General features: G+C 43.0%; 1 protein-coding gene across 3 annotated transcripts in view; it reads right to left on the bottom strand.

Moving 5' to 3' along the window:
- MCM3AP (minichromosome maintenance complex component 3 associated protein) overlaps positions 1 to 27,526 on the bottom strand; it is a 43,874-nt gene that overhangs the window by 13,108 nt on the left and 3,240 nt on the right. For all 3 annotated transcript variants that reach the window (XM_083400518.1, XM_083400519.1, XM_083400520.1), the window contains exons 3-20: positions 27,044 to 27,267; positions 25,569 to 25,647; positions 23,518 to 23,665; positions 22,381 to 22,577; positions 20,787 to 20,926; positions 20,052 to 20,249; positions 18,219 to 18,487; positions 16,254 to 16,416; positions 14,571 to 14,731; positions 13,099 to 13,340; positions 12,462 to 12,643; positions 11,014 to 11,114; positions 8,546 to 8,677; positions 7,357 to 7,470; positions 6,089 to 6,241; positions 4,974 to 5,171; positions 3,727 to 3,795; positions 1,445 to 1,579 (exon numbers count right to left, since the gene is read on the bottom strand). In XM_083400518.1, coding sequence (XP_083256644.1) covers positions 1,445 to 1,579; positions 3,727 to 3,795; positions 4,974 to 5,171; positions 6,089 to 6,241; positions 7,357 to 7,470; positions 8,546 to 8,677; positions 11,014 to 11,114; positions 12,462 to 12,643; positions 13,099 to 13,340; positions 14,571 to 14,731; positions 16,254 to 16,416; positions 18,219 to 18,487; positions 20,052 to 20,249; positions 20,787 to 20,926; positions 22,381 to 22,577; positions 23,518 to 23,665; positions 25,569 to 25,647; positions 27,044 to 27,267 — 2,905 coding nt within the window. The remainder of the gene's footprint in view (positions 1 to 1,444; positions 1,580 to 3,726; positions 3,796 to 4,973; positions 5,172 to 6,088; positions 6,242 to 7,356; positions 7,471 to 8,545; positions 8,678 to 11,013; positions 11,115 to 12,461; positions 12,644 to 13,098; positions 13,341 to 14,570; positions 14,732 to 16,253; positions 16,417 to 18,218; positions 18,488 to 20,051; positions 20,250 to 20,786; positions 20,927 to 22,380; positions 22,578 to 23,517; positions 23,666 to 25,568; positions 25,648 to 27,043; positions 27,268 to 27,526) is intronic.

Below are 27,526 nucleotides of genomic sequence, written 5' to 3'. Positions count from 1 at the left end.
ACTTCCTTATTCCTCCCTCTTGTGGGTGAGTGGAGCTGCTTTGGCTACATAAGGACCAACACTCAGAGAAATGAGATCACTATTAATATATATGATAATTTGTTAATCTGATAATTAATATATATGATAATTTGTTAATTTGAGAATTAATATATATGATAATTTGTACAGCCACAATATGGTAATTTTCCTATTTGCCAATGCCTTTACTGAACTGTAACGCTTAAGATTCATTTCAGAAATCTTAAGGAGTGTCACACAGGTTGATAAGGATATGACTCAATCCTATACATGTTTACTCAGAAGCAAGTCCCATTCAGTTCAATGGGCAATTCTCCCAGGTGAGTGTGCACAGATTGTTAGCATTAGAAACTTAACTGAAATACCGAAAACCTATATTCCTAAATTCTTGGCTTGAAGATTATTAACAGGTTTATTCATTTATTATCAAAGAGATTTCCTGACACCCTGATCCTACAAATATGCATAGGAACAACAGTGCAAGAAAGGGCAAGTTTATGGTGCACGTATATCACTTGATTGCTCACAGCTGAATCTGTGAACTGGCTCCACTGAAACAAACATATCTGGCATATTCTGAAGTGACATGAAACCTATCTGGCATTAGGCCCACAACATCTCATTCATACTTACCAGTCAGCGAGTGATTCCAACAAGTCACCATGAGTGGCTTGCACTGGTTTGGTTACACCAGACATGCAGAACATGTTGCTGAACTACAACTCCCATCATCCCTGAGCATTGACCATGCTTGCTGGGGCTGAAAGAAATAGTGCTTCAGCAACACCTGGATTGCTACAGGTTATCCACACCTGGGCCATACCTATTTTCTCTGCTTAACTGCTTACTACCATTAATCCTGTTTTTAAAAGCCAACACTATTATGGGAGGAGCCAAGGCAATGGAGCTTCTAAGGGCAGGACTCCAAGTACCCAATATCCCAACTTTCCCCGTCTTCTATGCAAAGGGAAGAACAATGGCACAAGGGACATAGCAGGCACAGCACAGTCATGGAGAACACAATGGCTAGCTTGCATTCTTCCACACAGGAAAAACTGGCTGAAGTTAACCCAGATTCAAAGTTCAATAGGCACCGACACCAAGATTCCCGGGGCCTCAGCAATGCTGGAGAACTTTTAATGTCTCTTTTAATGAAAAGGAGCTCCAGGGACTAGAAGACTGTTTCAGTCAGCAACATGGGGCTGGGCGAGGGAGTAAAAAACAACAAAACCAAACATTTTCATGCAAGTCTCTAGTTATGAATACCAACATAAGCAAGTAGCAAACCAAATTATTTTGTGTCTTCTGAATGGCTAGCATCTACTAGGTTGCAGTACTGCTGATAACAGGTCAGCCCTGAGGGCCACACAGGCAACACCACCAGCTACTGGCTTTCTTGGCATAGTTTGAATGCAAAAAATACCTTCTGGGATCCCCAACTGGACATTCCTCATAGCCTGGCAGCACGAGAAGTACTTTCCAAAAGACCTCTTTTTCTTTCACTGGAATGTTTTCAGCTACCAGTGATGGCAGATCCAGTGGAGTCCACATTGCATCCCTTAGGAACACACACACACACAAAATTATTTCTTATTATTTATTTTATATAACACTTATTATTATGCAGAATTTCTAGGCAGTGCACAGAATATGTTTAAAAACACAAGGAACAATTAAAATTTGTCAGAGAAACAGAAAGCTACCATGCAATGCCGTCTGAAAGAGGAGTGTCAAGGGCCTAAAGTTCAGAAGGGACTGTCTAATCTCAGTTGGTAGGGAGTTCCACAGGATCGGGCCCACAAGGCTGAATACATGGCTCCTATGAGTTACAGCTGTGCCTCTGAGTCGTGGGGGACCACTAACAGAGACTCCCCCATGATCTCTGTGATCAGACAGGGAGCAGCTGGTGGTGGATGGGCCATGGCGCAGCGAGAGTGTCCTGGGCATGGAGGCACAGCTGGATTTCCTGGTCGGCCTCAACACCAAGTGCAGCCACAACTCACCACTCCGGAGGAACAGGCTTGCCTTGGGCTTCCTCGAGTGGGAATGAGCCTCCAGATTATCAAGAGCAAGGAGGGTCAGCTTCTCCTCAACAGCGCCTGGGCAAGCTACCCAGAGTCCACCTAACCACTGGTGGCAGGCCCAAGAGCCCCAGTGTCTCCCCCATGGCCCACTACGCAAGGAGTCCAGCAGGCACAACATCTGGCTAAGCTGCCTTAGCAACAGGAATTGTGTGCATTTGATGCGTATTTTAATGAACTGAACAGAGCGAAAGATTACGAGTGATGGGGGTCTGGAGAGTGTGTGTATGCTTAGTTTATTTTTTGCAGTTGCTATTTTGCCTGTGTTGTTAATACTGTTTTATAGATTAAATACTATTTTATATATTGTTTTGTAGATTATAAATGCTGTATTGATCTGTTAATCTAACAGAGCCTTGATTCGATCTAGGAGCACAATCCAAACCCTCTCTGCGTGCAACTCATATACTCTTTCATTGCACAATTACATCTGCTTCAGACAAAAGGCAAATTTCTATTTGTCACTCGTCATACACAGAAGGCTAAGACTGCATAAGAACAGATTGTTACAAGTGTACAGAATCTTCAGGAGCAAGGGCTGGTTGTGCTTCTCTCCAAGATGGAAAGTGTCTGTGCTGGTTGGCTGGTAGAGTTCTTAAACCGGGAAATAGTCAGAACAGGATGCACAGCAGAGCTCAGATAGCCAAAGCACACCAAACAGAGATACATGCTTATCTATGCAGTATCACCCTAGCATCTGGGATCAGGGCTAGCTCAAGATACTCCTCTTCCTCCTCCTTCTCCTCTCCCCACAGCCCATTTCCAGATTTCTTTTCCTCTGTTGCTCTTTTGCTACTGCATTAGTGCCAGCACTGCTGTCAAGTTCTCTACCCCCCATCTTGCCACACTCTGAGGAAAGTCCAAGGGGCTCCCTCCTTCCACAGAGTGATGTAGTCTGGGAGCAGACAGTCTGACAGATCGCTTCTGCTGCCACAGTGGCTACAAATGCTGATTAATGTGAAAAGTTTAAAATTTGAAAAAGTTTAGCTACTTTGGAGTAAGCTTAAATAGCATTTTTAGCTGTTAGGCTTGGCAGTAAAGGTACTTTCCTGGACACCTGGTGCAGAACCCTGTGCTCTGAGAAAGGGCTCCCTTTGAACAAGGCAGGCAGAAGACAAAGGGGGTGGCAAAGGACCCTGTGGGTGGGTAAGTGGCCAGCAGTGGCAGGAACAGCAGGGCACCCAGTGGCAGCAATTCTCCACTCCAGTCCTGCTGCCTCCATAGAGCCCTGGCCCTGCCTGTGGGAGCTTGCAAGTCACCTCGTGGGAAGTCCACAGACAAGAAGAAGTGTGCGTGCACACAAAAGCTCCTACCAATAACAAACTTAGTTGGTCTCTAAGGTGCTACTGGAAGGAATTTTTTTTAAAAAAATTTTTACAAATAACATGATAAGGTTTAACCTAGGAAGTCAGGTATTGCCCCCCTTAGTTCTCCTTTATAAAGAAAATCAGTCTTTAAATCAGTGTTTGATAGATGGTCATGAACACGTATTTTTTAAAAAGGCACTTATTCAAGTCAAAATCCGTTTTGGAATCTATCACTTCACAATTGTTCTAGGGTTACTGCAGGTGGCAATCCCAGAGTTTGCCATATGTGTGCTTTAGCTTCAATAATTTTAACATACCTTAATAACTGGTGGTAAAAATGTTGCACTTTCATTTGATGAATTGCCTTGTTCTGTAAACATCTGAGCCTAGAAATAAGCAAAGTGTTTATTTTGTCCACATTCCCCCTTCCATCTTGCAAGTATATGACAACCTCTTATATAATCAGCATGTACAAAGACATGAATTCCAATGTTACTAACAATAATTTATGTCTGTCTGAGATTTCAAAGCTACCTCAAGGAACAGCTAGCTAGGTAGCTGCAGATGTGATGACCTACATGGCTGCAATTGAGATGCCTGTTGCACATTAATTTTAAGAGGTGCCTTACCTACAATTGTTAATACAGAGGGAAGAAAGAAGTCTACAGAGAAAAGAAATAAGTCTAATGGGGAATTAATGAAGAGTAAAAGAATTCAGGGACTGATAGCCTCAACATTATATTGAGAAAGTATTTTCCCCTAGAACCTCCTTTCTGCCCCTTTTAATTTTTTTAACATTTTCAATGTTTGAATGAGCACACAAGTAAAATGTGCTTAAGTTGTAGGCTTATTGTATCTACTCTCTTGGGGCTCCTCCACACAACACTGAAAAAATAATAAATGTGACCAAAATATGACATAATAAACATGATGGGACACGTTGGATTTCAACATTGAAAAAACAAAATGCATCTTTTTTTAGCCACATAAACTGTGTATGTGGACCACAGCAAACCAAGACTGGCTCTACAATAGACACAAAGAATACAAGCACGGGCGACGGGGGTCAGAGGATGATGAAAAGGAGCATATTTTCTTTCTTTTCACATGGGAACACGACTAGCAGAAACTGTATAGCCACTGATTTCTATAACCTATATAGTGGTCAATTAAAAAGTGGCCCGGTTTGCACAATACACCAAGCTAGCAGTTTCCAAACTGTGGTCCGTTCATTCAGGTCATCTGTGGCATGTCTGTAAAAAATTATACAGTATAACTATGACAGGCAGAAAAACTGTTAAGTGGTCCATCAAGGCCCTCAGCAGCTTTCAAGCGCTCTCTATTGGAAAAGTTTGGGGACTACTGCGCTGAGCCAAACTGAGCTTGTGGTTAAGCCAGGAGCCCCCAACTGAGTGGCACGTCTAGCCGAGCCAAGGCTTAGCTCAGCACAGCGCAGCAGCAAAAAGCACTGAAGAGACTCCTCTCCAGAGATCTGCATTCCTGCTCTTGCTTAAGCCAAGGCTTGTCTTAGTCTATTGTGTGAACCAGGCCAGGATGCACTTACCTAAGACAGGAGATGCCAAGGTTCCCTGCATGTCCCAAGTTTACAATCGTTTTCGCAAGGTGCTCTCTGGCAATAGGACATTCTGCGCTGGGAGACAGAGCCTTCAATTTATGTTTTGGATCTACACAACAGGGAGCTGCTGGGAAAGATCTCATCTGACGCTTCAATTTCTTCCGGGCTGCAACAGCTTCCCTCCATCTGCAAGATAAAGTATCAATGCATTTCATTAAAATTATTCAAATCAAAGTTATTGCTTAGCCAAGGGCCATTACCAAATCATACAGCAGTAAAATAAAAACCGGACAATGCCGAAAGCCATCCCACAGTATCTATTCCACTGTGGAATCCAGTATCTTTTACAATAATAATAAAAACTACAAACAATTAACACTTGCTACAAAAGAAGGGTCCTACTCATTTAACTGCTCTCATTCACAGACAAAACTGCAACCAGAAAGCTGGCTAAGTCGGGTTTGGTGTGTCACCAAAAAACATTACAATTCATTCTTAACATGCTCATGTAATTTTCCTGTAGGCTTGCAGATTTCAGACAAAATAAAGGTCTTCAAAATACGCACAAAATAAAGCACTTTGAGGGTTTTAAAGAAAACCAATCAAGCAGTGTATATTTAAAAAATAAATGAAAAGCCACTCAATTATTTTGCAATCAGGAGTCATCACATAAAAGCCCTGACCCTGAGCCCTGCCATGAGCAGTTCAACTCAACATCAGTTTCTCTTTGAACTTTGATTTACAATCTACAAAGCCCATTTTAAAAAAGGCGTCCCTGATAAGCCTGCCAAGCAGACATCAAAGAAGTTCAAATCAATGGAGGGCAGAAGGAATGCGACTTTCCTTCTTGGGTCACTACTGGAAAAGCAATGTTGGGATAGCCATTCATCATTCAGAAATCATTTTACTTATAGCTCTTAATCATTTCTCAACCTAACCTATCTTCCTACAATAGATTAAACCTGTAACAAAATAAAGATAAAAATGAGACTTAACATGTGCTGCTCTTAGCTATTTTGTGAAAGAGTAGAATATAAACTTGACATGCTAGACAAGGGTCCATTTTATGTCAAATGGCTGCAGAAAAACTGCATTTAACCCACCGTTGTAAGTATTTGCAGAAACACTGGAGTTCTTGTAGAGTCTCCTTAGCACTCTGGAAAATCTCATCTTCCAAAAATACACCCATTATTTCAGCACAGACTTCCTTGGAGCAGCGGGCAACGCGTGCTCTTTGGTCTTTCTCCAGGGCACACCTAGGTCAAAATTAAGCATCAGAGCACAGGAACAAAGCAAAATGAAAATGAAAAATGCAATATTTCTGTCAATGAACGAAGCCACTTTAAAATTTTCAAAGACTAAATTGAAAATAATAATAATAATAATAATAATAATAATAATAATAATATTTATACCCCGCTCATCGGGTTGGCTTTCCCCAGCCACTCTGGGCAGCTTACAGTATATATAAAAAATAGTAAAACATCAAAGATTAAAAACTTCCCGGTTGTTATGGTGATAAGAACGGCAGAAACAGCTTAAATAGGAACTCTTGTCTTCTGCACACAGAGACTTTTTCAACAAAGAAATTGAAAAATATGTGCCAATTTGTAATATGACATGAACTGATCCATTTTTCTACATCACCACCTAGATATTCTGTGTCTAGTCGACTCTCCTCTTTCTCTTCAACTAGATTAGGTAAAGGTAAAGGAACCCCTGACCGTTAGGTCCAGTTGTGGCCGACTCTGGGGTTGCGGTGCTCATCTCGCTTTATTGGCCGAGGGAACCGGCGTACAGCTTCTGCATGACTAAGCTGCTTCTGGCGAACCAGAGCAGCGCATGGAAACGCCGTTTACCTTCCCGCCAGAGCGGTACCTATTTATCTACTTGCACTTTGATGTGCTTTTGAACTGCTAGGTTGGCAGGAGAAGGGAACCGAGCAACGGGAGCTCACCCCATCACGGGGATTCGAACTGCCAACCTTCTGATCGGCAAGTCCTAGGCTCTGTGGTTTAACCCACAGTGCCACCTGCATCCCTTTCAACTAGATTACTGTACCAGTTATTGCTGTGGTGGGAAGAAAAAACAAAACTCATTTGATTGGCACTACTTTATGTAGTTTCAAGATAAAACATTGTGTGATCCGAAGAAGAGTAGACTTTATCACAGAAAGTGAGAAGGGGCTGTTCCCCTCCTCTAGATGACTGTGAAAACACAGGGCACAGAGAGTTAGGAAGCCTACATTTGAAATTTTGAGCTTTTTAACATCTAGGTCTCAAAGCTCCTTCGTGTTGACCCAGCCCATATTCTGCATAGGGCTGGTCCTGACATCCATTTCACAGGCAAATCCCCGTGTTTTACCGCTTACTTTAACTCCTTCACTGAAATCTCTTGCACCATTTCCTTCACCACTTCTTCTGTCAATGCCATACGCAGCGAGTCACTCAACATTTCTATTAACCGCTCCATTTCCTGCTTCTGCCTGAGGAGGAAAACACACGGACATTATAGGCAGATGACAGACAAGTAAAATCTTAAGCGACCAAGTATCTCCATATTTTAAAAACTGCAGTGTCAAAACCAGTGCATTAAGTGTAATGCATCAAAATATTACAGGGATACAGGTACCATTAACCATATTCGGATTACATTCATTGCTGAAATTCCTAGCACATTGCATTAAACAGCAGTAAATCCTGGGTCCTGCCAATTTACTGTCAACCTAATTCATTTTCTTTTTTAAAAATATGGTTTTATTAACAATTTCAACATAACAAATTATCAAAACATATCATATTCATTATTTTCCCTTTCCGCCTTCAAACCCTCCCTCCCAGATTCATTCATTTTCAAGATGAATGCAAATACAATGTTTAGGGAATAATCAACCAAAGTACAAATATTTAGAAGAGAGAAACTTAATGATATGAAAGGAAACAGATACCTCTTAGAGCTGATAACAGAGGAACAGAGCTGCCCAGTACCAGCTCAGACCATCAGTCTAGGTAGCTCAATTTTGCCTAAACTGACTAGCCAAGATTCCAGACAGGAAACTTTCCCAGTCCTGTCTGGGGCTGAAGATGCCAGAGACTGAAGCAGATGCTTGACCACTGAGCTACAACCTCTCCCCAACCAAGCCCACCTGACCTGAGAGATTCACATTCAAACAATGCGAATGGAGATGGTGGGGCTGTGTAAGTTATCCATCTCCTGCTGCCAGCATGTTTGGGGGGGGGGTTATACGGTCCATGCATTTGGCCAATAGGTAAAAGGGATGTTCATCACAGAGCACCTTCATACAATGAGGGAGAGGAAGGGGAGCATTGTGTAGAGTTCTACACGTGTTGTTACACATGTAGAGCCCATTCCCACCCAGGCTGAGCGCATGGGTGGGGAAGCCTGGCCACTGGGTGTTGCTGACCCTTGCCTCTCCAGGACTCCGCTCCCGCTGTGGTGCTGGGGTATTATGGCTGGCTTATCCACACAAGTACCACAATGTATTCCAATCTACATCTCCTTGTCTCAAAGTTTCTACTCAAAGTATAAAGAATGTTTGCCTCTCTTCTTCAGCACGGCGTCTTTCCTCTTCAAGTCTCAGTTTTTCTGCACTGATTACATCTGAAGCAATTTGCCTTAAGATTCCCAGCATCACGTCTGTCATGATTTCATCTGTAGTAACATTGGAGATCCTGCATAAAATAAAGGAAACAATTGTGAAGAGTTAGTAGAAAGAACTAGGCCTAAACATGTAGCAGAACTTTTCCAATCTCCCCACAAAAGCCTATTTGTTATTCACATGTAATGTTGTGTGATAATGTGAATTTTTTTCTATTGTTTATTTCTGTAAACATGCATTTGGGATGCAGGAACAGTAAAGCTGGCATGATTTGATATCTAAAGAGACCCCCCCATTATGACTTACTTTCACCCTGATAAAAGGCCATATCTGAGTTTGGGCGCTCCAGACATAACCAAGAATGCTAATAGGATGCAAATTTGTCAATGTTTTGGGTCATGTTTATTTCCATCATAGTGGTGGGAGATAATGAGATCTTTATTTCTTTTCAAGAAGAAAGAATTGTGTTCTGTACCAATCCATCCTTCAGGGCAAAAAATAATTTGGTATTTTACAGGAGTTGGAAGAGACCCCTACCAAACTGCCTGAATCCAGTTCACCGCAACGAAGAGCCTTAACATGAGGTTCTTCATGTTTCTATTTGTAGGTTAGAAGGCACAGAAGCTCCAACAGCACAAATGTGTCCTCAAGGGCTTATTCTCATCTCCACAAGATGACTGACTGCCCACATCTGCTCTTTCCACAGCTTGAAGCACCATGCTCCACCAGAAGACACATTCGGCACAGCCACCTGTTCTACCACTTAATGTTACGCAATGTTACAAAATTATATTAGTCAAGGGGATCCTTCATCCGGTTATTGAAATATGCCATTCTCCTGACCCTTTCTGGGATGACACTGCTTTTGAATATTCCTTTCCTACTCCTCTCCTACACCATAACCCAAAGTGGAAAGTAGGAACACAGGAACTTTATCAGTATTGTCTAAACCAGGGATGGGCATCTTGTGGCCCTCCAGATGTTGATGAACTACAACCCCCATTGCCCCTGGCTGTTGGCCATGAGAGCTGAAGCTGACAGTTGTTCAACAACAGAACTTCAGACAGGGGACATTCCCAGTACCACCTGCAGATGCTGGACACTGAAGACAGGACCTTCTGCATGCAGTACAGGTGCTCTAGGGCCCTTCTCCAGGATGTACCCCTCCCACATCATTTAGATGGTTTGTTCATTAGTGCTCTTCCAGAATTAACTTTACTATTGCATGCTATGAGTTGTGTCCTCATATGGTTGAAGTCATGTGCTTAATATGAGAGGAGCTTCCTTTTCAGGAGGTGTATCAAACTTGCAGGCCCTGCCCTCAGTCAGGCATAGATTAACCTTTCCCTGCCTGCTCTCCTGTCCTGTTTTCAAGAAAGTAGAGACTATGCCCCACGGAGGACCTTAAGGTCCATAAACAGCAACACCCTAGAGGTCCCGGGCCCTAAGGAAGTCAGATTAGCCTCAACCAGAGCCAGGGCTTTTCAACACTGGCTCCAGCCTGGTGGAACGCTCTGTCTCATGAGACCAGGGCCCTGCAGGATCTGATTTCTTTCCGCAGGGCCTGTAAGACAGAGTTGTTCCACCTGGCCTTTGGCTTGGAGTCAATTTTATTCCCTCCCCTTCTTTCTTTTTTCCTTTCTCCTCCTGTGATGAGGCTGCATTTTAATGTTTTAATGTTGTATTTTAATCTTGTTTTTAAGTTATAGTCATTCAACTTGTTTTTATTATTGGTTTGGTTGTTATCCGCCCTGAGCCCGGCCTTGGCTGGGGAGGGCAGAGTATAAATAAAATTTATTATTATTATTAATGCAATATGGTTACTGGTGATTTCCCCCATGTGGCAGTTCATTTATTTCTGGGTGTTCCAAGCTGGGTTTTAAACAACCTCCAGGTAATACTTCACAGTTGTTTGCAACAGCCAGTATGCCAACCTGATTTGGCAAGTAACGTGTTTACACGTAAGAGAGAGAGGAGAACATGCCACTGCTGTCAATCATCAATTTTTGTGAAATGAATAAAGCTGCCCAGTTTGACAGTTGGCCTTCACTGACTAAACAGTATCCAAACTATTTCTGCAAGCTGTTGGCCACTGTGAGAATAGGATGTTGGACTAAAAGAGGTCTCTTCAACCTTTTCAGACCCAGAACCCACTTTTAACTCAAACATGCATTTGGGATCCCGTTTCTGAATCTTTTACCATATATCTGCATGGTGGTTGCGCTCCTGTTGTGCCCAACTCTGGACCAGGCTGGAGCCCACAAGCTGAAGACCAGTGGACTAGTTGGGCCTCTGGCCTGATCTAGCAGGACTCTTCTTACGTTACTGTATGCTGAGATGGATTGGCTATAGCAATGGCTTCCTCGGAATGTCTTCAAATAACACTGAGTGCAGCATTAGTGCATTTACCATATTGCTGTCTGTATATAGGATGCTCCTGTGGAGCCAATTTCTCTGCATTCGCCTTCTAGCACATCATGCACAAGGTCTTCAACCACTTCGGCAATGTCCTGGGAACAAGAAAGAACTGGCAATTAGCATCCGACACTCAAAACATTCCATTCTGAAAAGCAAAACCAAATGGTATTACTGCATGATAGGTCATTCTTAAAATTCAGAAATGTGAACAGAACAGCAAATAATATGCACTCTACAGGGAAAGGTTGTATTAATCACACTTTAGGCTCATGATCAGAACTAGGAGGCGTGTCAGAGTCATTTAGTTCAATTATTGCCTTAAATTTGACCTTCTGTGAAACAACTAAAATCTTTTTTTTTTTTTAAATGTTACTTATGCATTTCTTTATATATATCCTCCCCATTTTCTTAATTTGGAGTCCCCAAAAACAGGGGGCATCTTATACATGGAGGCATCTTATAGACGGAAAAATACGGTCCCTTCAGATTACAGCAGTTGGGTCTATTAGACAAAATCCTTTAACGAAGTAATTTACCCCAAATTCTGCTGCGCAGCCTTCAGTCCCAAACTGGTAATTGCACTTTCAACCTCCACTGACAGAGGACGTTCTTAATCCCTGCAATGATCCAAGCTAGGCTTCCTCAAGCTTAAATTTGTTGCTGCTGGATCTGAATGACTGTTGCCACACAAAATTTCCAAATCTGCATTGTGAGTTTATTAGTAGTAGAAGAAGAAGAGTTTGGATTTGATATCCCGCCTTTCACTCCCTTTCAGGAGTCTCAAAGCGGCTAACATTCTCCTTTCCCTTCCTCCCCCACAACAAACACTCTGTGAGGTGAGTGGGGCTGAGAGACTTCAAAGAAGTGTGACTGGCCCAAGGTCACCCAGCAGCTGCATGTGGAGGAGCGGAGATGCGAACCCGGTTCCCCAGATTACGAGACTACCGCTCTTAACCACTACACCACACTGGCTCCCCATTCTGACAGGAAAGGTCTTGCCTAAGACATTCAAGACTGCACTTGCCTCTATTGTAGCTGCATTATACTAGAGGCTGTCAGCCCCCTAAGGCCTTCCCCATACATATTTATTTATTTCTTGCTAGTTTAAATTAAATTGAAATGACCATACACACTTTTATACTACTGAACATCATCCTTTTAAATTACTATATATTATCCTTGATGATCTTCCCATAAATTTCATTGTTGGTCAGCGCAGCCCTTTGTCATAATCCCATTATACCAAACACCATCTGTATCTATCTTGCCAAATTGTTAATTATAGCATCCTATGTGGTACCTGCATCACATTTCTCTTTTAGAAATTACACCACAAACACTTACATTAAAATAGAAGACTTTATAAAGTATCGTTCCTCATTTTTAAGAACTGTGTGACAGCAAAACAGAAGTAGAATGTATTTTCTGAAGCTCCTCACCATATCACTGTAAACAGGCTGAGGCTTGGGAGGAGGAGGAGGAGGAAGAGAAGGTTGTGAAATTGGCCGAAAAGTGGACCCTGTAGCAGAAGGCAAAGGTGCCGGTACGAGTGGTAAAAGCAACAACGGAGGCTGAGCTCGAAGGACTTCCAGGTCTCCACTACTGTCTTCTGCTCTTGCTTCTGTGGGTGAAACCAAGAGATACAATATCCAGCTGCTAAAAGGGAAGAGCTGCTTAGAAAGGTAAACCGCAATCTTAATAACACTGATAACCACTTTTTTCTTCAAAAGAGCCAATTCTGATTGGAAGGACCCAGAACTCAATGGGGACATGCTCTGCATGCAGAAACCTTCCTGTGCAAGCTCTGGTGTCTATAGGATTTTTACAGACATCAAATACTTAACAAATTAAGTCAAGGATACAAATAAACTATTTTAATGCTCAGGTCCTATTTTCAAATTCTATTATTAATCACTCAATACTACTTTAAACTGTTCTGCCAAATGCAAAAGCTGAAAAGTTGAAAAATAAACCAAATTTAAAACACACATATATGCTTTTTTCCATGACATAATTCTCCTTCAACTCAAGAGCACAGTTTCGCACCCTATCCTGGGTGTGTGAGTTCTGGCTTACCTGTCGCCTCAACACTGGCTTTCTGACTACTGCTGGCCAAGTCCACTGCAGCACTCTCCCCTGTGTATTTGTTCTGTGCGTTAAAGCTACACAAAGGTATGTGGCGAATCACAGGTGGTAAAACTCCCCCACTGACAATTTCCCCAACGGAAGCAGTTAGCTTCTGCCCAACAAACAGGGATTTCTTTGGCTTGGGCAAGCTTTCTGGTTCCAGAAAAGCAGACCGATTCAACTCCACGAAACTGTAAAATGAAATACAAAACACATGCCAAATGATCCTGAGGCCAAAGATTTCTACATGGAGGTTTGCAAATATATCTAGCATGCACAACTAGATCAGGGGTGGGGAACCTCTGCCCTGCAGAACAAACTCGGGAGGCTACTTTGGGAAAGCCAAGCCCTGCCCGCCCCCTTGCACGTGGCATAATGCATGACATCGGCTGTGCAGCAGGTAAGGGTGGGGCTTCAAAGGAACAAGTGGGCTTCTGATTGCTCCTTTGTGCTGGAACAAGGCTTGCTCCCAAACGCCCATCGGCTGGTGGGCTGGAGGATGGGCAGTCGGAGTGCCCCTTGCCCAAGGAGGGGACAGCTTCTCTCTACCAGCATGCTTACCACCGTAGCAGCAGGGAAGAACAAAGAGGAGAAAGAATTATTTCTATTCCTTGCCCCCCTCCCACTACTGCCACTGCTACAACTGTAAGCAAGAGAAGAATGGTAAAACCCAGGCTCTCTTCTGTTGCTGAGCCTAGCAGCAGGGGCAGCAGGAAAGTGGGCAGGCACAGAATTCTTCCATGGTCCAGGAGCTCCCCCGTGCCCCTCTTTTGAAGCTCCACTGGATTACCAAGCCTTCATTGCAAAGCTCCCCACCCCGGCCAGCACTGATCCTTTCAATCTCCAAATTGGTGCCTGAACAGATCAGCAGCAGGTGGTCTTTGCAAGCGCAAGGGATTTGGACAGGAGACTGGTCCGCAGAGCTAAAAAGTTTCCTTACCCCTGAACTAGATGGTTCATGGGCTTGACACAAGCTTCCTTATTTTTGAGCAAAGAGATGAAACCAGACGGTTCTGGATCTTAACTCCATTAAAGGAGAATGCCATTGTGATGCCCAGATTCCAGCCATTACCACTGTTTTCTGGTTCAACTTCAGTCAAGATTACAGTCAAAGGCCCAAGAACCCTCTAATACAACCATAAAAGCAGTTACACTTGTAGGTTATTAGAGAGGTGTTTAACAATGGAAAAGGGAGAAGCTCTAAGTCAAGTTAGGACCACACTTTTAATGTAAAGATTTTATTCTTTCCACTTTGTGATATGTGTGGGACACAGGAGGTTAATGCAGGGAACTGACCCTTCTGAAGGAGATGCTGGCTTCAGTCACTAAAATCCATCTTTCTCTGTTAAAGCCTTTGCACCACAGTTTTCATAAAAGCTCTTGGATAAACCAAGGCTCCTTGAACTCTATCTAACACTTACCCATCAGAAACACTCAAGCCATAGTAACTTATAAAATCAGTTGCCTCTTCAAAGTCTTTAAACAGCAGCATGCGGACCACATTATCGAGAGGAAAGATGGTGGACCTCTGAGTGCTCACAGTATAAGCAATATTGAGAGACCTTAAAGCATCTCTACGAATCTGAAAAATATTTTATAAGCTCCCATTAAAAATTTAAAAATTAACAAAGATACATAAAATGTTTCGCAATGACAAGGAAGAGAAGGTTGCGTTTATTGGTGCTTTTCTTTTCACTTTATATACCTTAACCAATTTTGTTTGAGGCTCCAACATACCAACTTTTCCCAAATTGCAGCAGGTGATTCTTTCAACATGTTTTGAACCCCCAGGAGTACTAAACCTTAGAACACCATGGGAGGAATTCAGCATTGCACTAAAGCAATCATTCCATCAAACAAAGCATTTCGGCTCCCCAAAAGGAACAATCTCCCTCTCCCTGTCTTCAGGTACGGTTGCAAGGGTTCTCTTGACACCCGAACCAATTTGGGGGCAGAGATGGGGGGGAACCCCACTGCGCAAGCTGTGACTCATTAGTTGAATCCTGCACAATGGTTTGTAAATATAAATACTGTACTTCAACAAATGTAAATGGGAAATTAGGCTTACAATGTAATTTATTTCTGGTTAGCAGTCAAGCCAAAAGAAAAAAAAGGTACTGTATTTTTCACCCCATAGGACGCACCTAGTTTTTTTTTTTGGGGGGGGGGGGGAATAAAGAAAAAAAAATATTTCCCCCCCAGGCATGAGGCTGGCGCGGGGGAAGCCCGAGCTTCCCCCGACCCCAGCCCCCAGAACAGCCTGCTATCCGCAAGCCTAGGGAGCCGCACCGGTCTCCCCAGGCTTATGGAGAGCGGCGCGAAGCCCAGGAACGCTCTTTAGCTCGCCCCAGGCTTCAGAGTGCAGGAAGCTCTGCGCACCGACCCCTCTCGCTTTCCAGGCTTCAGCGAAAGCCTGTATTTGCCCCATAGGACGCACACACATTTCCCCTTCATTTTTGAAGGGGAAAAAGTGTGCCCTATAGGGCGAAAAATACTGTAGATTCACCTTCCAGTAGAAGGCAGACGTAAGCCATTCCAATGGGAACAAGCTACATTTAATGAAAAACTAAAGAGAAAATAGGACAGGAAATATTTCAGTGGCATCCCTATCAACACCAAATTACTGTGGAAACCAAGAGAATACACTGCACCTCAGATAATGAATACAGGCCTGAAGAGGGTTTGCCTGCTGTCCTGGCAGAAAAACCCCTCAAAGTAAATCAAATTTCCGTTCTTGGCCAGCAGGGTAAGGGAACAAATTCACTGTTATCACCTGTTGCAGAATCTTCTGGCCAAAGGCCTTAACAATGCAAGATTGTCAGTTTTACAGCAAAGGGGCAGCCAAGGTGTCCTCAAGTGCTCAGAGTCATGGAAGTGGCCCCCTCTCACACACCCGGGGAAGCCTGGGTCTTGGAATTGTACCCCAAAGTGATACATTCTGTGACCTACAAGCCTAACACCATACTATCTTGGGTATTTGCAATGTTAAAACAAAAACAAAAAACCACCAAACACCCACTGACAATATATTTTAGGATGATAAGAAATGCAAAATATGGGTTTTCCCTTCCTCAGTATTTTCTTAGTTAAATGCCATTTCTTACCTGGCTGAAGTAGCAGTGTAACAAGCATGCATTCAGGTAAGAAGCTGTTTGCACAAGTTTGAAAAACCTTACAAAGTTATTGCTGTTCAAAGCCGCAAAGGCTTGAACTGCAAATCTAACTTCAGTGGAGTTTCGGACATCTGGACGAAACTGTTGCACTTCTCTGTTGAGACAAAGAGGGACACGATTTTCTTACTTCACTGCTAATGATGGAAGCTACCTCTGTTGAACACAAAAATGCAGAAAGTAAAAACACACAGGGCCTTAGGCTTAAAATCCATGAATAGTATCATGCATTTAAATTGAAGACCCCCTTGCTGCAGATGAAGTATTCAAACATTTATTTCAACTTCTATGTATGTGAAAAACACTACTTACTTAAATTATTAATTTTAACTAATACTAGAGGTAGCCAAACCAATGCAGTCCATTTAATCAGAAGCATGAAGAGCTATCCTTGGTTGGGACAGGAGCACACATAGGAATCAAGAGAATAATTGTTAATCTCGTGGCCAAGAGGGATTGAGGTGCAAGGGCTTCTCTCAGCCTTTTGGTCACACGGTTTAGTATTCTCTTTTTATTCTATATCCATCTAAGGAAGTGGGCTGAAATTGATGAAGGCATATATTTTAATGCATCTGTCAGTCTTTAAAGAAGTTCAGGAGTCAAAATACAGTGGTACCTCGCAAGACAAATGCCTCGGAAGACGAAAAACTCGCAAGACGAAAGAGTTTTTCGTTTTCTGAGTTGCTTCGCAAGACAGATTTCCCTATGGGCTTGCTTCGCAAGACGAAACGTCTTGCGCCTTTTTTTAAAAACCGCCAATGCATTCCTACGGGAAACCGTCAATACACATTGGTGCTTCGCAAGACGAAAAAATTCACAAGACGAAAAAACTCGCAGAACAAATTAATTTCGTCTTGCAAGGCACCACTGTACATTATGTTTTTGCACGTCTTTGCAGAGCATATCCTTGCCAAAGTCTAGCTGCAGGTTTGTGAACATGGATCTGACTTTACTTCTAAATCTGATTTATTCGAATGAACTGAAAGCAAAATCCTTGATTCCTCCAAGAAGGAAGAATATCAGTGCCACTGTGTTTAGAGCACACTGAACAAGAGGCTCAAGATATGAGGATCAAGAACAGCTATTTAGAGAGAAGCCAAGCACAAAAACAGGTCAGCTGGAGGGGAGGAGGTTGTCCTTGTCTTTTTAAGCATTGAAAGAAATAATGCTGACAGAGATTTCTCTTCAAATGCATCATGAACCTGACCTGATCACTTATAAAGCTCTCTTTCTTTTTTGCCATTGCAGTTTTCAGGGACGGGGTGCTTGCCTAGGCAAAGGTTTTTCCTTTTGGGGGTGGGGAGCGTAACATGAGCGCTCCCAAGGGCATGAGGCACTCTGGCACAGTACCCCAGACAGCTGTATACCTCAGGAAACATGGCAAATGAAAATCTTTCAGCCACTTGTAAATATGCAAGCAAATGCCCAATTCCTGAAAACTTCAATGGCACATGCAGCACACACAGCTAGACAATCAGGAGATGGAAGAGGAAGTGGCTGCTTTGGAAGGGGGCTACAGAAAGAGACAACAGGTAGTGTCTCAATCCACCCATGGCTCTGCTCTGATTGGCTTTTATTGTTGGTCAGTAGCCCTTTAGAGGAAAAGGGTTCGCCATTCCTATCAGAGGCAGACCATAATTCATTGTTAACACTTGACTAGAAACAATATACTTGCATAGGACAAAAAGTAAAATAACTGGTGGATAGTTGGCTCTGGACAAATATTAGATTGGGTGGGCTTAGCTATTTTCCAACTTCAATTTTACAGCAATTATCACAGAATGATAGTCTTACACCTTAACAGTGAGTACTTCACGTTCCTTTGCATTTGTATACCAATTTTACAAATAATGGCAAGGGAAGAGGTGAAATCAATCCTGTAACTATTTTAAGACTTACCTGAGAATATCCCCCTTGTTGAGATTCAGGAGAACATTATATCCTCTGAATTCTGCTTCACTCTTGCAGTAAATACCCTTGATTGCAAGGTCCTGATACATTTCCTTCAGGCTCTGGAGGCATTTAGTCATGTTCTCATTGTTGATTTTGGCATCAAAAGAAGACATTGGCTCTTCACATAAATGGTGGGAACAGTGGATATGAAAACGGGTACATTTCTCCATCAAGGAAACAGTTACAGGGCAGCAGAGATGTTGTTGGGTTATATCCTGGCAAAATGTAAGAGCACAAGAACTCAGATATTCAATTCTACTTATATGCTTCATGTCGCACCTTTTAAAGACTGCACAAGTCTCAAAGCCAAGACAATGCTTTGTCATATACAGCTATGTGTAGACATCCTGGCACAACTGCTATGATCCTAGACCAAAACTCTTGAGAGTTTATGAGGCTAGGTGGCATACCCTAGAGCAGTCTTTCTCAACCTTGGGTCCCTAGAAGCTATTGAACTATAGTTTCCATCATTCCGAGCCAGCATGGCCAGCGGTCAGAGAAGATGGGAGTTGTGGTTCAAGAACATCTGGGGACCCAAGACTGAGAAAGGCTGCCCTAGAGAGCTCACCTTATTTTAATCTGGTGACAGAAGTTTAGAAGCATCAGGTCATACATGTTGGGGGGCGGGGAGAAGCATAAAGGAAACAAGTGGAAGCAGCACGGATGTGATGAACAAAATAAAAGATGGAATGAATAAAATACAAGAAAATGAGACCTCAATATTCTCTGCAAGGCAGGCAAAATGAGTCCCACTGGGAGACATATGCTGGAAAGGTGGAGGGGAAACTCTAGAATGGGAATACACAGCATGCAAGATAGCAGAGTTGAGCATATGAAAGATACTATATTTGGGGGTTTTATTTGTTTGTAGTCCATTTATGAGTCACCTACTAAGAATTCTCTCTAGGCAACACCAAGTAAGACAAAATAAAAATGCACATGGTTTTACTGAGTTTTACTGACTCAATAAACCCAATCCACCAGTAGCACAACAAAATTCAGCCACAAAATCTAATACAGACAGGCTCAAATCAAAACCCCAACAATCAATCCAAGAAAATTCAGGCTAAAACGGGCCAAGTTACCATTATTTTGCAGAGGCGAAAATAAAACATCAACAATGCTAATGGACAGAGTTGAGGCCTGGTGCTGAAATGTCATTACCGGAGGCACAAGGCAAGCTTCTCTAGATTGAGAGGAGGAAACTTTGTATTTCAGCCTCACTAAGTCCAAGAGGGAAATGGCAGAAATGCAGGAGGCTATTATTGTAAGTCCTCTAAGAATTTACATACTTTTGTGGCTTCATTTTGCTCCTACAGGTGTTTGTGCTGGTTCTATTTGTTTCATTCCATACCATACCATTTATGACATGGCCACAGAAGCATCTAAAACTCTAACGAACTTAAGTGCTACAAATCTAGTAACTAACTGTTGTAAACATACCAAAGATACAAATATATTCTTTAAATAAACAAAGCTGCTTGCCTGGGATGTGCTAACCACACTGCTACCGCCATGAGATAAAAAAAAGAAGCACAACGAATGATCTGAAGATCCTCTGCCTGCAACTCAATTCTGTGCATATGAAAGAGCAGCCCTTTAAACCCTGTACCCTCCTAGCCACCCAAGTCTTTCACCCTCCACCCAAAGTGAAATATGAAACAGCACCCCGTTGGCAACTTCAGGATTCCTTTTTCATTCACAGATGTCTAATCAATAATTTGGATGAGTCTAGCTTGCATCCTGTCAAATCTAAGGGCTTCATCCCAAAGTGGTTACCTTCCTTATTCCACGAGTTCTATCCCATACAAAATCGTACCACTCCCGGTAGTTTCCTTCTCCTTTATCCATAATTTGCGTCACTAAGTAGTCCATGGTCATACTCAACACCTCTGAAGGCCTCAGCTCATGTGGTAAAGGTTCCTCCTGGTCTGCTGAAGACCTGCTGTACTCCTTTATTGCTGCTGCATGGTCAACCTCAGAGAGAAAACAAAATAAATTCTTAAGGATGACAGCAATAACAGCAGCAGCAACACCTCTGCAGGTATGGTCCATGTGCCAGGCAAGATGAGACTGAAAAATATTTTTGCCATTGTTTAAATCTTTTTAACCAATCACTCTCAATCTTCACTAAGGAAGTTAAATGACTTCTGTCAATATTTTCAGATAACATGAAACCAAAGGTTTGTTAAACTTAACTATGGCTGGTTTGCACCACTTTACTTATATCCACCTGGGAATACATGCAGAAAGCACAGGATACAAGCCGCCGCTATGGGACTGATCAGGCCAATTTTCCCTCCCTCATTTTTCACCTCCAATCAACAGTCCTTAGCTTCCATGCTCTTCTAGGCCTCAATCCAAGTTAAGCTGATTGGGGGGGGGGAGGGGAGGTGTAATTTACAAAGTTTTATTTCCGTAAGTATGCAACTATAATAAATAAGTGGCCAAGTTGTTCTTGGTATTGGCCTTGGTAGCAGTACCTTAATACAAAAAGTGTTTGTTCAATACTACCTTGTCAGTTCCTGGGACCACTTCAAAGATACTAAGCTGGTTCCTCGTCTCTCTCATATAACGCTCTTTTTCTGGACACATGTCTGGGCATGTGCCAACGAATGTTTTAGCTTTGCCAAGATCTATTTGTTTTACTCGAGCTTAAAAAGAAAGAAATCAAAGTTTCAATAGTCTGCCTCTGCCCCGGGGGGATCTTCTGCATTTATCATGAAAAAATGTTAACTTGGTACAAATGATCATCTAACTGGGGAGGGGGGGGAATCCTTTTTATAGAGTTTCTAAGAATGAACCAGCCTTTATAATGGCCAGGATCTAGCTATGTTTTCCTCTTTTAAAGTGACACTCCATTTACATGCACAGGGAACCCTCTGGGAGACCCTTCTCTATGATAATGTTGTGGGATGGAAAACTTTCTCCCCCCAAAAGTTTTCCCATGGAAAATTTTCCATTTCAAAAAAACACATTCTTTTACCAAACAAATTAATAATATACTTGAGCAGAATACAGGTGATCTGCACAGCTTCAATACTGTAAGGAGCAAGCTTGTTTTCTCCTGCTCTGGTGGGTAGGACTCGAACCAATGGCTTCAAGTTACAAGAAAGGAGATTCCAACTCAAAATCAGGAAAAACTTTCTGACAGTAAGAGCTGTTGAACATGGAACAGGCTCCCTGGGTAGGTTGTGGACTCTCCTTCCTTGGGGGCTCTTAAGCAGAGGTTGGATGGTCATCTGTCACAGCTGCTTGAGCTGAGACTGTAGCCTTCTTCCAGTATTCCATTCACCTGAGGTGGAGCAGATTTGTCACTACTGACAGCACCCCCACCTACCAGGCATAACTGTTCCAGGCATAAGACTTCCAGGTCACCACAGACCAAGGAGGCCGACTCCCTTGATTGGGAGAAACTCCTTATGGGCATTTAGTTGTAAGCACAGAGAGCCTTCTCACCTTGTCGAACATGCGGAGAATGGGGACACGGACACAGACACAGACACAGACACAGACACACACACACACCTTCCACATGCTGAAGGAATGTATGGAGAGAACATGAGGAAAGGGTTTATAGGAAATTGCTAAATATCTTTGGGCGTTCTAATTTAGGCTGCAATCCTAACCCCATTTACATGGGAGTAAGTCCCATATTCAATAGGGCATGTTTCTGAGTACGCATGGTTAGGATTGTGTTGTTACTATGTTAACAGTTTTCAGTATCTTCATTTTTTTGCTCCCCACCCCACCCCAAAGGAAATATTTTAGTTCCATACCTTCAGTCTTCGGGAAAAATTGATATTTATACAGCATGTAAGACTAACATGGAGTACTTCTTTAATATTGTTAACTAATTAGTCAGTTAAATTATATTAGTCAACTAACTGATTTGTCAATTAAATCCTAAATATGATCCCAGGAGATTTAGATTATGTGCAGGCTGAATCAATTCAATGTTTTCCCGTACTCCCCTATGACTGTTTTGTGGTGATATTTACACAGCTGTGTGATGCCTTCACACCCACTCACACTGTGGATGTGAATCACCTGGACAGCCCTGTATGTATCCCAGACATTTTTTCAATCCAAATTCATAAACTCTTACCTTGCCGCATGATTTTATCTCTCTGGTCTAGAACACGATATTTGTCCTCAGAGGTCTCAGCCACTAGGCCCACAAGGCTGCTAAGAGAGGATGCCGAGGCTTCAAAAATCTCTGGACCATGGCCTTCAGAACCCGAGTCAAAGGCATAGGCTTCAAACTGCAGAGACTTTTTAAGGCCTTGCTTCTTAGCTGGAGAACTATAACCAAAAGAAGGACATTTTAAAACAAGTTCACATTCCTCAACTGAGTGGAAAGGAAGGAGACAGAAGTCTCCAGTTCCCCATAACAGCCTGACATGTTGAGCATGTAAACTGCACAGAACACAAGGGTATGGGGCATGGAACTGGATCCGGCTGGCAGACCAGATCTTCAGATCCTAATCCTTTCACAGGCCACCTTTGATTGGGAGGGCAACACCACCCACCTGTCGCTTGACAACTGCCAAAGTTCAAAGGGGATTTGCTGTAAGCGACAGTTACAGCAACCTCCTTTGAAGGTGTGCTCCCAGCACCAGTCAGTTGACTGGTGCCTGGACCATGTCTTCCAAGAGGCTTGCTCTGTTTCCAACAACTCTGAAAATGAGGTGATTTGAATGCAAGCCTTTTCCAAATGGAACAGGCAAGCTCAGTGCTAACAGGAGACTTCACTTGCAAAGGAACAGGTCAGGTATGTGGCAGGTGGGTGTGGTTTGTGGGGAACGGCCTCATGGGTCAACCTGGAACCTATGTTGACTGTCACATCTTTTGTTTTGTTATGTCCTTTGCTGATCCTTCTGCCTGCAGTGGACGACATCAAGTGCAATGACTTCAATGACACCATTCTAAAATCTACTCTACATGAATTGCCCTTATATTCAAACTGCCACTACATAACAGAACTAGATTTTCCTGTTTGAAACTTCTCTCTCTCTCTCTAAATCAGAGATGAAGAACCTGTGGCCCTCCTGATGCTGCAGGACTCCCAACTCCCATTATCCCAGAACACTAGTCATTTCAGCTGGGGCTGATGGGAGTTGTAGTCCAACAACCTCTGGAGGGCCACAGATTACCTATTTCTGATCTAACAATAACAGTACTTACGACCGATGCATTACAGTACATTAATTCTTATAGAAAGACTCTACTGATGGACACATACCTTTTGTTTGACAAGTTTCCGCTACCAGTGGAACGGATTAAGGACTTGCTAAGTGGAGAATGCTGATGACTCAGTTGTTCACTGGCCTGCCTCCCTTCACTTTCGTCTGCCTTCTGCTCCTTAGAGGAATAGTCTTTCTTATTAGGACCTTTGCAAATTGAATGACATAGAAGACTAGAGATTAAACCAAGTGATCAAACATGGGACCTTTTATTCATACGCAACCAATGAACCAACTCTTACTAGAAATAATACTAATACTAATACCCAGCCAGATGGGCGGCTTCCAACCAAATATTAAAATACAATAGTCCTTCAGATATTAAAAGCTTCCCTAAACAGGGTTGCCTTCAGATGTCTTCTAAAAGTCTGGTAGTTGTTTTATCCTTTGACATCTGGTGGGAGGCGTTCCACAGGGCGGGCGCCACTACCAAGAAGGCCCTCTGCCTGATTCCCTGTAATTTCACTTCTCGCAGTAAGGGAACCGCCAGAAGGCCCTCGGGGGGTGGAGAAGCTCCTTCAGGTATACTGGGCCAAGGCCGTTTAAGGCTTTAAAGGTCAGCACCAACACTTTGAATTATGCTCAGAAATGTACTGGGAGCCAATGTAGATCCTTCAAGACTGGTGTTATGTGGTCTCGGCAGCCGCTCCCAGTCACTAGTCTAGCTGCCACATTTTGGATTAATTGTAGTTTCCGGGCCACCTTCAAAGGTAGCCCCACATAGTGTGCATTGCAGTAGTCCAAGTGGGAGATAACTAGAGCATGCACCACTCTGGCAAGACAGTCTGTGAGCAGATAGGGTCTCAGGCTGCGTACCAGATGGAGCTGGTAAACAGCTGCCCTGGACACAGAATTGACCTGCACCTCCATGGACAGCTGTGAGTCCAGAATGACTCCCAGGCTGCGCACCTGGTCATTCAAGGGCACAGTTACCCCGCAGAGGACCAGGGAGTCCTCTACACCTGCCCGCCTCCTGTCCCCACAAAACAGTACTTCTGTCTTGTCAGGATTCAGCCTCAATCTGTTAGCCGCCATCCATCCTCCAACCATCTCGACACTCACACAGGACCTTCATCACCTTCACTTGTTCTGATTTGAAAGAGAGGTAGAGCTGGGTATCATCTGCATACTGATGAACACCCAGCCCAAACCCCGATGATCCCTCCCAGTGGCTTCATGTAGATGTTGAAAATCATGGGGGAGAGGACAGAACCCTGAGGCACCCCACAAGTGAGAGCCCAGGGGTCTGAACACTCATCCCCCAACACCACTTTCTGAACACGGACCAGGAGGAAGGAGCGGAACCACTGTATGACCGTGCCTCCAGGTCCCAACTCCTCTAGACGGTCCAGAAGGAAGTTATGGTAGATGGTATCAAAAGCCGCTAACACAGCCCTATTGATTTTATTGGCACTGAAGTGCATTGTACCACTTTGCTTCTGAAGCATTTTACTGATCAGTTTACTGGCATCTACCCAGTCACATCTAAGCCAAATATGGGGCACTCCTTTATACCATGCTTCTATCAGATTTTCACTTTTTTTCTGGATTCCCCTTGTCCCTTTTTATGAAACTTACACAGTTCTAAAAATGAGTTTCCATGGAATAAATTATAGTGGAAGGTTCATTTCGACCAAGCTGCTGGAGTGATCTTGCTGTGGCCACCCCCATCCCCATGACACACTTTGCACCCTAGCCATGGATGTGGCCTGGCCCTGTGGCTCCATAAAGTACTGCTGTGCCAGAGGCAGGGCTTGGATTTTCGTCTAATACATTAAAGCTCGGGGGGGGGGGGCTGAGAAAGCAGGATCCAAGCAAAACTCATCAACCAAAGTGAAAGGGCAGAAAGTTTGGGGAAACAAAAAGGCACTCAAAGCAAGAAGTAGAGAGCACCCCAAAAGAAGGGTGCCACCCCAGAGCAGCCCCTCTCCATGGTGGCCTCTGCTGCGCTTCAGAGCAGTACAATGCATGACTGCAGAGGACCCTCCCTCTGAAACATAAACCCAACCCACTAGCAGGCATTTTACAAGTATACAATTAGGTAACTTACTTGCTTTCTTCTTGTGCCAAAAGGCCACTATTTCTTTATTTAACTCCTTTGCCTTCTTCTTAGCCAAAACTGCAGATGCCTGAAAAACAGTATTCAGTAGAAGGGCCAGTTCAGGTTAGAATGGTATATCACATACCTGATAACTTCGTCAACAAAACACTGCACCTATCGTGAGTGTCCCTTCTCTTTGGAGACAGGATAACAACTTTGTGAAGACCATTCCCCCATATAGGCTTTGGAGGCAGGGCTTATACAGAGCTTCCCACCTTCTTCTCTGGTAGGACCCACTCCCAGTGCGAGATAAACTATAGCTGACATGCCCACTTAAGAGAAAGCACTGCACCCAGTGGAGGGGCCAACTAAGCAGAAAAGCAATTAGAATAGCGCACAAGGAATAAAACATAGCCAAAAATCTGTAAAGGTGAACTGCAAATATGCAAGAAACCACCTCCTGTTAGAAGCAATAGACCCAACCATGACTGTGTGGAACAAATGTCCTCACAATGAACAGGAGGAACATTCACAAAAGGAACCTTCAGAGAACATTTTGAAGAAGAATGTTAAAAAGTTGCGTATTGCAATGGCCCTTTTAGAACAGTATTATGTGTCCAGGCTATTCCGCAGGGTCCCTTCCAACTCTACAATTCTATAAGAACCATCTGTCCAAATGCCACTTCAATGACACAAAATGTGTCCACCTTGTATAAACCGAGGTTCACGTTGCCACTTTACCAAATATTCTTTAGGAAGGCATTAGGAAAGCATGCTTCCCCTCATTAAGTGAACCAGTTCCCACTGCATCTGATAAGTGATCCCAATGCATCCCTGAACCCAGTGTCCCATTGTGAACCTACTTGCCACCCTTAACAGATGGATAGTCAAGTGCCAAGACTCAGGAATGCATCCAATATAAATCCTCTGCATTCTATGCAAGGTGTGCAATTTCTTGTCTCTAAGGTGCTGCGTCTGCAGAAATAACTAAATTCATTCTGAAACACTAGTATTGTCAAGGCTTTCCTGTCTTAATTTGTTGAAAATTACTGCTACTGTTCCCCAGGACTTTTCTATTGAGAAGGCTGCAATTTTTACTATGAATATATAGACCAACAGACAATACTTGCCAATAAACAACTGCAGGAAATGTTTGAGCTGGTCATTCCCACAATATTTGCATCTCGTCGTCACAGACCCTGAAATCCTACTGCTTTCAACAAGACTTGTGCCCTAAGTTAGAGTGCAGCTAACATTACCCTCCTACCAACATTTTCCATATTATAAAGGTGTATCTGTCAACCCATGAATTTCCAGAACGAGAGGCTATAGTGGGAATAATTCTAAATTATCATCATCATCATCATCATCATGATTTATTATATTTGTTTCCCATGCTTCACCACATTAGCACATATCTGTACAAAAACTATGCATGTAAAAGCTTAACACTTCTGATTTTCTATTAATATTTAAGAACTCACATGATCAAAACAGTGTACAATAGCCAGCTTTTTGTTTACATTGGTACGGATCCGTTGGAATCGAATAAATTTCTTCAAGTGATTCTCAAGAACGTTTCTGTTATTTAGATGGTCCGGAATATTTTTGTACTGGATGACTGTAAGGTCACTTGATGACAAGCCTCCAAGGCTCTCTGTGCTCCCCCTGTTCTGATTTCGACGCAAAGGGTTGGAGATGGTAGACTCTTTAGGGGAGAAACAGCCTTTCATTATATCAAACATTAATGTAGATTTTTTTAAAAAAGCATTTATTATTAAGTAGACACCACAGAATAATGAATGTAAAACAACAAACAAAACAGAGAAAAAATGGGCAACCTTCCAGGGACTGCCCACTGGCCAGGGATGAGCAGAGCCAGAGGAAGAGAAAAAGACAGATCACGGTAAACCAGGCTACTGTCCAACCATGTGAAAGTCGGAGGGAGGGAGGACATATGTACGGAC

This window comes from Podarcis tiliguerta (assembly GCF_965153285.1).
Source record: "Podarcis tiliguerta genome assembly, chromosome: 1".
In the NCBI taxonomy this organism is placed as follows: Eukaryota; Metazoa; Chordata; class Lepidosauria; order Squamata; family Lacertidae; genus Podarcis; species Podarcis tiliguerta.
This window is presented reverse-complemented; position numbering and strand designations above follow the sequence as displayed.